Source organism: Glycine soja, chromosome 10 (genome assembly GCF_004193775.1).
Source record: "Glycine soja cultivar W05 chromosome 10, ASM419377v2, whole genome shotgun sequence".
NCBI classification, from domain to species: Eukaryota; Viridiplantae; Streptophyta; class Magnoliopsida; order Fabales; family Fabaceae; genus Glycine; species Glycine soja.
In genome coordinates, this window is record NC_041011.1 from 39,116,242 (window position 1) to 39,129,275 (window position 13,034).

A 13,034-nucleotide genomic window follows, 5' to 3' on the forward strand; every position below is an offset into this window, starting at 1 on the left:
TTTTGCCTAACAATGGAGCTCCACGAGACATGAAGGACCGCATATGAGTTGTATCATGTGACCCATAGTTTGAGTATTTGACTTGGGATTTTCGATATTTTTTTTTCCTAATACATTTTTTACAGTCTTTGAGGCAGGTTGAAGCTGCGTTGTATTTTGAGGGCTACCCGGCTTGGTTACTTGGTCCCCCAAAATATGAAGTTTTCTTTGTTTTACATTTTTTTTAATACTTCAACTTTGTCCTCTTAAAAATGATGTTTTTTTCTTCTTTTTTTTTGTCCACTCAAATAAAATGATGTACCTCCACTTGTCCCTCGAGGATGGAAGGTCGGTTGTAGAGAAATTGGGTAAGCTTCAAATTCAACTATTGCCTCTATTACACATGGAAATTCTAGGGGCACTTGTGGTTTTTCCCATAGCAAGGAAAAATATTGGATCCTTTTCCATCTGACAATGCTGTCTAGTGCCAAACCAAGGACAAGTTTCAACCCCATTCATTCCCCTGGCTCAGTATCATGAAAATTTAAAAAACCCAAACTTAGGACACAAGATTGTTTAATGTTTTGCACATTTAACTATCAATAACACGAGTTTACGGGTACACAAGCACTTAATTGACCACCAACTTATAACATAATACATTTCAACTTAAAACTAATTGTCACTAGGTAATTATTTAACTTATAAGTTACATCTTGAGAATTAAAACAGACTATATAAAACTTCTTAGCACCCCATCTCCATGGATGCCTACTAAAATAAACGAATCTGCAAGAATAAACAAACACAAAGATAAGTTATAAATTCTAATGTTAGAAAATTTGACTCTTATCTTTCTCTGGTCTCATTTTCGTCTGTAAATATTACAAATAGAATCACAACTTCTAATCACAAATTAGTGCAATTAACAAGAAACAATATAAAATGCTGATCTTATTCCTAATATTCTGCACACAAAATAGGAAATAGAATAATAACATATTTTATTTTATTTAACACAACTATTCAATGTCCCCATTAATTATTCCTTAACAATGTTATCCTCAGGACATAATTAAGAGCTAATTATTAGGGAAAGCATGTGATGTATGCACGGTTCAGCTGTAAAGAAACATAATAGTCTACGAATTTGAAAATATAGCCACTGGCACCACTGGGTCACATGCTATGCATCAAACTGAAAAGTCTTCCCACTCCCCCAGTTTTCTGTAAGTATACTCTTCCTTTCAATTTGACCCGTGAGCAATACTGAAAAGCTTTCTAGTTTAGGAATAGTGATACAACGCCTCAAACGGATTGTTCAGCGAAGACAAGCACATATATAAAGTGTAGTGGGGCACATATGTTGGCCTTGGTTAACATCATTGATTGATTCAGCATCCATAATTAAGCATTAGCAGCCTTAAACCTCTTACCCCTTCAGTTTGAAATTTGTGCTGACCCTGTCAATAATAATTCAACTTCAACCCGTACGTAACTTCTGTTTGGACGTTTCAAACTGGTGAGCACAGCAGAGTCCAAGAGAAAAGAGAGAGAGAGATCATGATAAATAGCAAGGAGGACAACATAAGCAAACAGTTTTAAAGCATTGGACTAAACATCTTCTCTCTTTACCTTCCTTGTCTCAAGTGAACCTTTTTTCTCAAAAGCTTCCCTTTTGAGTTATATGTTCACCACCACCATTTTGAATTGAAACTCGAGAATGGTAAGTAAGACATTCAACACCCCTTATTGGCTCATTCTCTACTTCCTTTCTTAGTTGATGAATTTCAAATCTTGTCATGCAGGGAGACAAAGAGGTAAAGGAAGAAGAACAAAAAGGTGGATTCAGGGCTTCCATGTTTATTTTTGGTAAGCACAGATGTTGAAGATTGTTCTCAATGTTCTGAAGCTTAGCTTGCAAACTAGTATATACCTTATCTTCATCTTTGATCTTCCTTTGTTCCTGCAGTGTTATCAGCATTGGACAACATGGGTTTTGTGGCAAACATGGTGAGCTTGGTTCTATACTTTTATGGGGTGATGCACTTTGATCTGTCCAACTCTGCCAACACCCTGACAAACTTTATGGGCTCAACTTTCTTGCTCTCACTCGTTGGTGGCTTCATCTCGGACACTTACTTCAACAGACTAACCACATGTTTGCTTTTTGGATCACTCGAAGTTCTGGTAGCTGCTAAACAATAGTATTATTGTTTGAAATATACTATGTTAATATTATTTGAAAATTTCAAATACCAATGCGTCCAATGAGACATAAAAAAAAGTGGTTTAAAAAAACGTTAAAGTTTGTTTCTTCATGTTGGACAGGCTTTGGTAATGCTGACGGTTCAAGCTGGTCTGGACCATTTACACCCAGATTATTGTGGCAAGTCAAGCTGTGTCAAAGGTGGCATAGCTGTCATGTTTTACTCATCATTGTATTTGTTGGCTTTGGGCATGGGAGGAGTGAGAGGCTCCTTGACTGCATTTGGTGCTGACCAATTTGACGAAAAGAAGAACCCAGGAGAAGCAAAGGCTCTTGCTAGCTTCTTCAATTGGATTTTGCTGAGTTCAACGTTGGGATCAATTATAGGGGTCACTGGGGTTGTGTGGGTTAGCACCCAAAAGGCTTGGCATTGGGGATTCATCATAATAACCATAGCTTCCTCCATTGGATTTCTCACCCTTGCTCTTGGCAAGCCATTTTACCGCATCAAAACTCCCGGCCAGAGCCCCATTTTGAGGATCGCTCAGGTAAATTAAGATTAACTTATGCATAAATTAAAATAAACTTTTCCATAAGTTAAACGAGAGAGTTTTTATAAATTAAAGTTGTTCATAAGTCAAAATTCAACTTATAAAAAAAACTTATTATAAATTAAAATTTTTATAACGTTTTTTATAAATAGGACCGTAATACATATTTGTTGTAAAGTTTATCAAGCAAACTATATATACAATAAGCATCAAACCAACCAATGTTTTGTTCACTACAGGTTATTGTTGTGGCTTTTAAAAACCGGAAGTTACCACTGCCAGAGTCTGATGAAGAACTTTATGAGGTCTATGAAGATGCTACATTGGAGAAGATTGCACACACCAACCAAATGAGGTGACTCTTGGTCTATTATACATTACATACTACATGTTCAAAATTCATGGTTAACAGCTTGCATAATAATGCAACACTCACTCATCCTAATAATGTTGTGTAAGCGATAAAACAAGTAACTAATACTTACATGGTCCAGCACATTGGCGTGTTGAGATTCTTTTTCTTAATGTACGACGGAGTAGATAGCGCCAAGGCCTCTGGGCCTACTACCACTGCTGCACGCTTGGAGCTGCAAGCCATACAGAGAATGATCACGGAAAACATATATCTGAACCGCTTGTAACATCACACACACACACACACGAAAAAATAAATAAGTTCCTGACAACAATAACTCGGTGAAAAAAAAAGTTTTAAAACAACAGTACTAGCTGCAATCACACTCTTTTGTTTTTTTTGTTGGCTCCGTTCTGTGTAGTACTTCACTGAAGAGATAATGAAAAGCAATTTACTTCTCAATCAATACATGCCAATAATTTTATTCTTCTTTCTTTTTCTTTTTCTTTATTTCTTTTAAATGGACAACTCCCCATGCTTATTAATAATTGATGACAATGTTTTTATTTTTGATTTTGTTTTAATGGTCTGGTTTTTGATGAATCAGGTTTCTAGATAGAGCAAGCATTCTTCAGGAAAACATCAAGTCACAGCAATGGAAAGTTTGCACAGTGACACAAGTTGAAGAAGTGAAGATCCTAACCAGAATGTTACCTATACTAGCCAGTACCATTATAATGAACACTTGTTTAGCACAGCTTCAAACATTCTCAGTTCAGCAAGGGAGTGTGATGAACCTGAAACTTGGTTCTTTCACTGTGCCTGCACCATCCATTCCAGTTATCCCCCTTCTTTTCATGTCCATCCTGATTCCCCTCTATGAATTTTTCTTTGTTCCATTCGCAAGAAAGATCACTCACCACCCTTCTGGGGTTACACAGCTTCAAAGAGTTGGCGTTGGACTAGTACTTTCTGCAATTTCAATGACAATAGCTGGGATAATAGAAGTGAAAAGAAGGGACCAAGGAAGGAAGGACCCTTCAAGGCCAATTAGTCTTTTTTGGTTATCCTTCCAATATGCTATATTTGGAGTTGCAGACATGTTCACTCTTGTAGGACTCCTAGAATTCTTCTACAGAGAAGCACCTGAAACCATGAAGTCACTGTCAACTTCTTTCACATATTTGTCCATGTCTCTTGGTTACTTCTTGAGCACAGTCTTTGTGGATGTCATTAATGCTGTTACCAAAAGGGTCACTCCAAGCAAACAAGGATGGTTGCATGGCTTGGACTTAAACCAAAACAATCTCAATTTGTTCTATTGGTTCTTAGCAATCCTTAGCTGCCTTAATTTTTTTAACTTCCTTTATTGGGCCTCTTGGTACAAGTACAAAGTTGAAGACAACAATTCAAAGGTGAATTTGAAGGCTCCTCTCAAAACGGTTGGTGAGAGAAAACAAGACGAGGAAGAGAAGAAGGATATGAGAGTGAAGGCTAGAGAAAGCAGCCAAACAAGTGAAGCCAATACTGAGGGACCCTCTTCCTCTGATGAAACAGATGACGGAAGGAACTCTAGGGAATGGAAGCACAGATAAAGTCAGGAGGCTCAAGACATGATTTGGTATTAAGGACTAGATAAGATAAAACATGTTATGTGGAAACACTGAAAAAGATAGTGGTTGTTGAAATCTCTCTTATCTTGCATGTGTGCTTCTTGTATGATTGATTAGCATTGTTGCTTCTGGCACCATCTGTGTGTCTGTTGTGTGCAGGGTCAAAGGTTTTTTTATTTTCTTTCATTTAACATGTTCTTTTTTGTTATATAAGTTTATTAATTATTCACCTGCACTTGTAACTATGTATTAAGAGATGCTTAGTTAATTGTTTTCTCTCTATTTTGTTCCTCACTCAAACATAGTAAAGAACAATAAGAGGAAACATTATTTAAAAATAGTTTATTTGGTGTAAAATTTAGAAGAGGAGAACTAAAAGAGTTATTTGTTTAAGATGATTGTAAGACAAAGTGATATGAACTATGAGCAGGCCTTGAATATGGCATTGACCATTGAGCGAGGAGATACAAGTAGAAGTAAGGATCCTCGTGACTTGTGCAACAGGCCTTGTTCTAAGTTGTCCCATGGTGTTCATCATAATCGTGGTGATGGAGGTTTTAGAGATTGTCTATTACAGGGTTGTGAACAACCACATAACACTCATGTTTAGCTAGACAACTGGCATAGTCCAAGGTCGATATATTCCACAATACCATGTCTCTTCTATTATAACTTCTGTCACATTTGTCACGTGTGAAAAGGCTCATATCAAACCTTTTAGGTAAGGTTCACACACACACGAAGTTAGTTTTGGTCTACATGAATGGTGGTATCAAATACGCACACATAGGATTAGTTTTGATGTACATAAAATGGGTATCAAATAATTTTGAGAAAATTTGTCTAATTAAAAATGATTGAATGGTTTAATACTTTTCATAAATTATATTAGTGTGATTTCATCACTCATTTATGTATGTGTATAAAAACATATCATGAGAATATTTTTTACTTTTAGATGAAAACCTAAACTCAATCTTTAAATTTAAATGCAACAATGAGATTAAAAGACATTTAAAAATTCATTTAAATTGTAAAGATCATTTCATTATTATCACCACTAACTTTGTCATTATTTTTCTCACAAGTCCACTATCATCCCTACTTGCAACAATAATTATTATGACGATAATAGTGTTTATCGTTATCATTGTTATGTCATTATTTTTACTGTTGTCCTCGTCACTGTCTTATTGACAAAAATTGTGATGACAATAATAATATCAATAATACTAGTTACCTTATACATACTACTTTTATCTTTTATTTTTCTTTTTACTTCACTTGTCTTCCTCCCTTCCAATTACATCACATTAACAGTCACATCATTTTTTTTCTCTCTCTCTCTTTCCTTGTTTTATGACTAGTTGTTGTTCCCACTGTAGTATGAATCAGTGCCAGCATTTCCTTTTCTAGAACAAATGCAGGAGAAAGCTGGACCTTGGGAAGATAAGCAGAACAGAAATCTAATGGGAGGTGTGTCGGAATTGGAGTGAAATTATGTGGGTAGGCCGAAAATAAGACCAACCTCGTCGTATCTCTTCTTTAATCAGCAACACTATACTAGAGTCATCACAACTGTAACACTGCTTTTGTTTTTTCAGCAACATTGACAACAAAAGTTAAAATTAGGCACTGGGATTTTGAATACGAAGCTTCACTTTATACATATAGTGATATAGGAGCATCTCCAATTGCACCAATACTATACCACTGCTTACTATTTACTAACTTACTCGGTATGTGAACCAAATCTTACAATAGTTTTTGACACGATAATTTTAGGTAAGGTTATACATTCACGCACGCATGCATGGTTACTATCTCATATTTGAACAGCTTTAATATGAGATCTGTTGAAAATAGTTTCAGTGAAACTAAGTGCTTGTACTTCAACGTTTTCTCAAATAGGAAAAGTACAGTGAAAAATCAATGAACTGGTTACATACCCTGTTTATATGACTCAGAAAAATGATCATTAAAAAATTTAGGGGATAAATTGTTTAATCGGCTCAAGTTTGATGAAAACTGACCAATGCTACAGAAAACTAATAAGTGAAAAATTTGTTGTTTTGAAGGTTTTTTTCTTATAGAAATGAAAACTAATCTGATCGATTCTGTATTGTGGATTATTTTACATTATTACAATTTGGTCCTTATAAAATGGATTTTATTGATCTTAGTCCTTTAAAGATTTCTTTTAATTCTTGTAATTTTTTTTAATCTCTGTTGTCAAGTATAACATATGAGGTAATAACCACATTCTCAGTCAATTTACTTGTCATGTGTTCACAAATCTAACAAAATAGTCACATATATTTTTTTAAGAACAATTAATCACGTCAAACTAGATTAAAATATAGTTTATATTAAAATATAGTTTATAAAAAAAACTTACATATTGTTATCTTGTCATATTTTTTAATCATATGACAAGTTAATCAACTCTTAATGTTGGTCTGACATCATCAGTACTTCACATCATAAAGTAAAACTAAATTTTTAAATTTTTCAGGAACTAAAAAAAATAAAATAAAGAACTAAAACTAAAAATAAGATATTTCATTGGGACCAAATCATGGAAGCAATTAGGGAAGAATTTAAAAGTGAATATTTTAAAATTAATTTTTTGGAACAAAAACGATTAAAAATATTATGTCTTAATTAATGAAGCTAATTAAAAAAAATAATGAAGCGAGATGTAATTATCTTGATTCAAGTAGCATGCATGTTGTTCATTACAAAAGATATAACTGATTAAAATAAAAATTAATAGCTATATAAGAAGTGTGACAAAAATGTTAGGTCATCACTATCAGTCTAAGAAATGAGTTTAAGAAATGAGTTTATCGACAATACATTTATAATGTAAAATAATTTATATTGTCATTTAATTATAAATTACTATTGTTATGATTTCTAAGATAATTTTGTAAAAGTTAATAAACTTATCATAAATGATGATTTGTGATTAGATGACACTATACAACTATTTTACATTATCATTACATAGTTTTTTTAAAAGAAATATGACAATATGTAAATATAATATTAATTATATTGTTTTTTAATATGATTAATTACGTTATTATAATTTTTTAATATGATTAACAATGCAATATCCTTTTTTTAATGATGTTGGGTTAAGTAAAAGTTAGTTAAGGTAGGTGACATTAAGAAAAAAAGAAAAAAAAAGCTAGGTGATATCCTTTTATTGGCCATTAGCAATGTGATATCCATAAGGTTAGGCATTTTGAATCCTGCATTCCTTTATTTAAATCTTGCACCTCCCACTAGATATTGGAATGTTCATCTAGAATGTAAATTTACATCCTAAAATGTGCTTTTCAAAATACAACAAAAGGTGCAGATAGCATAAATATCCAAAACAAATGTTAGATGGTTATCATGTTAAAGTTGGCCCAAACAACTTGCTTAGATAGCATAAATAAAAGGGAATTGCTTGGGGCACCCAACATTTTTGCTGGGGCACCCAACAAATTTCCTAAATGTTGAAAATACCCTTATGGTATTTTCGGTTATAAATAACAGTAGGATTTTTTCATTTATGCAACACCATTTTTTTCCGCAAAATTTTCATAAGTCAGTGTACGTTGCTTCCATTAAAGGTGATTTCGAAGCGTATTTGTTCTCCGGTGGTGTACGTGCGATAGTGAGGAGTATACTGTGGATTGTGGTCGGTTTTTGTTGTCGGAGAAGAGAAGAAGAGGTACGCGAAGAACATACGGATTTGTGATCCGTATGACCCATACGGATTGGCATACGGATTGGTGATCTGTATGGGTCATACAGATCACCAATCCATATGACCATACGGATCACTGGGTCGCAATTCCGTATTGGTCATACGGATCACCAATCCATATGGGTCATATGGATTGTCAATCCATATGGGTCATATGGATTGTCAATCCATATGACCCATACGGATTTTTTTTAATTGTTAAATTAATTATTAATAATTTAGTAAATTTTGTTTTTAGTAATTTTTGTAATATTACATTGCTTAAAAATGAATATACTAATGATTAATAATTAAATAAATTTATATGAGAATGATTATGTATTTAATGTTTTTTATTGAAGGATGTATTTATTAGATTTATATGACATTTTAATGAAAAAGTCCTGTAAAATATTTTTTGTGTAAACAACTATATTTGTGTGGATTGAATTTGAATTTGTTGTTATTGAATTTGTTAAATGTTTTATTAAGATAGATGAAGACCAGTGGATGTATGATAGTATCATGTCTGAAGAAGTTGAAATGAATGTCGAAAATGAGGAAGATGTTGGTGTTAAAGTTGATTGCTCTGATGTCTTTAATACTTCTGAGGTATATGTGCAATTTGTTGTTGTTGGTACAATAATTATGTTACATAAATGTTTACTCATGGCAAACCTAATTTGAATTGTGTTGTAGTTGTTTGGTAGCCGTGATGAAGTTTTATAATGGGCTCGATCGTTGGCTCACGACATTGGATTTGTTGCCGTTATAATGAGGTCAGACACCAATATCGGTGTCCAAGGAAGAGCCTCATTTCTGTTGATAGCTTGTGAAAGAAGTGGGGAGTATAGGCCTAAGAAACATAATTTGGTAAGAACATGCACTGGCAGTAGAAAATATGGATGCCTGTTTAAGTTGCGTGCGAAGCCAGTTTCGGGAGGAGACGATTGGATGGTGAAGTTAATTTGTGGGATTCACAATCACGAAATGGCAAAGTCATTGGTTGAGCATCCATATGCAAGTCGACTGACAAAGGATGAGAAGATTGTTGTTGCTAATATGACGAAGTCCACGGTGAAGCCAAAAAATATTTTGTTGACGTTGAAGGAACACAATGACAATAATTATACAACAATCAAACAAATTTACAATGCGAGACATGCTTACCGTTCTTCCATAAGAGGGAGTAACACTGAAATGCAACAACTGATGATGTTGCTTGATCAAGATCAGTATATTCATTGGCATAGGCTGAAGGATGATAATGTTGTACGCGACTTGTTTTAGAGTCATCCTGATGCAGTAAAGTTAACCAATTCTTGTAATTTGGTTTTCTTGATCAACAGTACCTATAAAACAAATAGGTACAACCTGTCGTTGCTTGATATTGTTGGTGTTACACCAACAAGAATGACATTCTCCGCTGGTTTTGCTTACTTGGAAGGAGAACGTCTTAATAATGTTATATGGGCTCTAGAGCAGTTTCGGGGTCTTTTCATGAGAGTTGATGCACTCCCTGGGGTTATTGTCATTGACAGGGATTTGTCTTTGATGAATGCAGTGAAAACTGTATTCCCGAATGCTACGAACTTGCTGTGTCGGTTCCACATTGACAAGAATGTCAAGGAAAAGTGCAAAACCCTGGTTGCTCAAAAGAATGCATGGGAATATGTAATGGAGGCTTGGGGGAGTTTGGTTGATTGTCCCAATGAGAGTTCTTTTGATGAGTATCTTAAAAACTTTGAAATGGCTTGCTCTCTGTGGCCTATGTTTGTGGACTATGTGTGTCAAACATGGGTGATTCCACACAAAGAAAGATTTGTGAAAGTATGGACAAACAAGTGATGCATCTTGGAAACACAACCACTAACAGGTATGAATATTAATTTTTGTTTGTTTTCATTTGTTGAAGTGTTGATTTAAATGGCATTGATGTGATTGTTTACATCTTTTTGTATATTTCATCTGTAAGGTTGAGAGTGCTCATTGGTCACTAAAGAGACTCCTACAAAACTCTGTTGGTGACATATGCAGTGTTTGGGAAGCAATGAATAATATGATAACACTTCAACACACCCAGATTAAAGCATCTTTTGAGACAAGCACACACGTGGTTGGACATGTGTTTAAAGTAACCTTGTACAAAAAACTACTTGACATGGTATCAAGGTATGCTTTAAATGAAATTACTGTTGAGTATGAGCGTGTCGCTTCTGTAGGCAAAAACCCTTCACGATGTGGATGTTTCATGAGGAGTACCCATTGTCTTCCATGTGCATGTGAGTTGTTTAAATATGTTTTTAGCTCTATACCACTGGAGACAATTCACATTTTTTGGCGGAGACTTAGTTTTTCAGATCAAAGGTTAAGTGAGACATAGGTGACCATAACTGAGGAGATGGAAACCATATCATAACGCTTTGAGCAGCTCGATGTTTGTGGTAAAATACATTTGAAGTCAAAGTTGTGAGAAATTGCTTACCCTGATATAAACTCCATGTGTCCTTCTCCAGAAAAAGTGAAGACCAAGGGTGCTCCAAAAAAACCGCTTGCCAAACAACAAAAGTCAACAAAAAGTGATCCGTCTTATTGGGAGTTGTTGATGTGTTACACTCTGTGCAAAATAGTAATTATTCAGTGAAATATAGTGCATCATCATCTCAGGACCCAATACAGAGACAAAATATTTCAATGTTGAATCAATTTCATCCTTGCATCCAGGATTCTATTGAAAACATTATTGATGTCAAGGCAGATGGTAATTGTGGTTATCGTGCAATAGCTGCCTTATTGGGAATGGGTGAAGAATCGTTGTCATTGGTGAGGAACCATCTGCATAAAGAACTGACTAGCTGGTCCGATGAGTATATGAACCTGGTTGGTGGCATAGAGAGATTTGAGGAATTAAAGTGTGATGTAAGCTCCATTGGAGCTTGTTTTCCTAGGATCTTCTTCATTAATGGATTCCTTTGCTTCTTCAAAGATGAATGACAACGGAATGGAGAAGGAAGAGAGAGAGAGAGAGGAGATGGTACTTCAAGGAGAAGATGAGTCTAGAAGAAGTTCACCACCATAGGAGGCCATGGATAAGAGCTTGGAGGAAGAAGGAGATGAATGAAGGGAGAGGAAGAGAAGAGCACAAAATTTTATGCTCTAAAAGAGCTATGAAATCTGAAGTTTAATTTTCAAATGATCAAAGTTGAAAAAATGCACACACATGACCTCTATTTATAGTCTAAGTGTCATACAAAATTGGAGGGAAATTTGAATTTCTATTCAAATTTCACTTGAATTTGAAATTGAATTTGTGGAGCCAAATTTTGGTGCCAAAATTTCACAAATTATGATTAGTGAATTTTAGCTATGGTTCAACCCACTAATCCAAGATCAAGACCAAGATCCTCCACTAAGTGTGCTTAGGTGTCATGAGGCATGTAAAACATGAAAGACATGCACCAAGTGTGACTATATGATGTGGCAATGGGGTGTAACAAGCAAATGCTCACCTCCCCCTCTAAAATTTAATTGGATTGGACTTCTCCCAATTCAATTAAATTTATTTCTCAACACAAACATCAAATATTCACTTAATGCATGTGAAATTACAAAACTACCCCTAATACAAAAACTAGTCTAAGTGCCCTAAAATACAAGGGCTGAAAAATCCTACATTTCTAGGGCATCCTACCTACATTATGGAGCCCTAAATACAAGGCCCAAAAATAATGAAATCCTAATCTAATATGTACAAAGATAAGTGGGCTCATACTTAGTCCATGTGCCCAAAATCTACCCTAAGGCTCATGAGAACCCTAGGGCATTCTCTTGCATCTCTGCCTCAATCTTCTTGGAGTCTTCTATCCAATGCCCTTGCGGGGTAAGATTGCATCAAAGTGTTCTCTACTTGTTGACGACTTATCTAAGGTGCAAAATTTTATTATTATGTCATTTTTTGTTAAAATAACATTTTAAGTAACCACTATTTGTTATCTGTTACATGTAGGTTACCATGGACAAGTGAATGAATATTATGGATATGGGATACGTCATTGCTTCACGAAACAACATGATCATTGTTTCTCTTTCAGGACAACAAAGCATGACATTTTTTCCTCTTAGAAGTCAGCCGCCGCCAGATTCTTCTGTGCATCGTGTAATATGCATTGGTCATGTGTATGGAAATCATTTTGTACATGTAATTGTATAATTATGAATTTAGTAAAGATGCTAAAAATTTAATAGTGTATCTAACATTCAATTACCACTGTTGTTATGTAACAGGTGTTGTTACGAGACCACTGTCCTTTACCACCAGTGGCATTGTTGTGGAGTACACATTGTCATTCTCAAGCAAAGCAGTGGTCCACTCCGTACATAGCTAGAATGCAGTGTTACACACTTTGTCTAGGTTGAATACCGAATTTGTTGATTTAGGTGAACCATGAACATAAAATTTTATTAGCATTGACGTTTGTGTAATTTTTTTTTTTTTACATTTAGAATTTTTCTTTCAATCAGTATTTTTAAAAGGTAAAAAACAATTAAAAGCTTTAAAAATCATAATCATACGGTTTCATTC

General features: G+C 34.6%; 1 protein-coding gene across 1 annotated transcript; it reads left to right on the top strand.

The window, feature by feature from the left end:
* The first annotated feature begins 1,187 nt into the window (after positions 1 to 1,187).
* On the top strand, positions 1,188 to 4,989 carry LOC114369606 (protein NRT1/ PTR FAMILY 4.5-like). The gene is made up of 6 exons (XM_028326837.1): positions 1,188 to 1,705; positions 1,788 to 1,851; positions 1,952 to 2,169; positions 2,311 to 2,736; positions 2,979 to 3,094; positions 3,702 to 4,989. The coding sequence occupies exons 1-6, from the start codon at positions 1,703 to 1,705 to the stop codon at positions 4,687 to 4,689; spliced, it is 1,815 nt and encodes a 604-aa protein (XP_028182638.1). The 5' UTR covers positions 1,188 to 1,702; the 3' UTR covers positions 4,690 to 4,989.
* The last annotated feature ends 8,045 nt before the right edge of the window (positions 4,990 to 13,034 follow it).

Excerpts from the sequence above, each read along its gene's own strand:
- LOC114369606 (XM_028326837.1), top strand. Across the intron at positions 1,852-1,951 it reads GGCTTCCATGTTTATTTTTG|TGTTATCAGCATTGGACAAC; the intron begins GTAAGCACAGAT and ends TTGTTCCTGCAG. Across the intron at positions 2,170-2,310 it reads TTGGATCACTCGAAGTTCTG|GCTTTGGTAATGCTGACGGT; the intron begins GTAGCTGCTAAA and ends CATGTTGGACAG.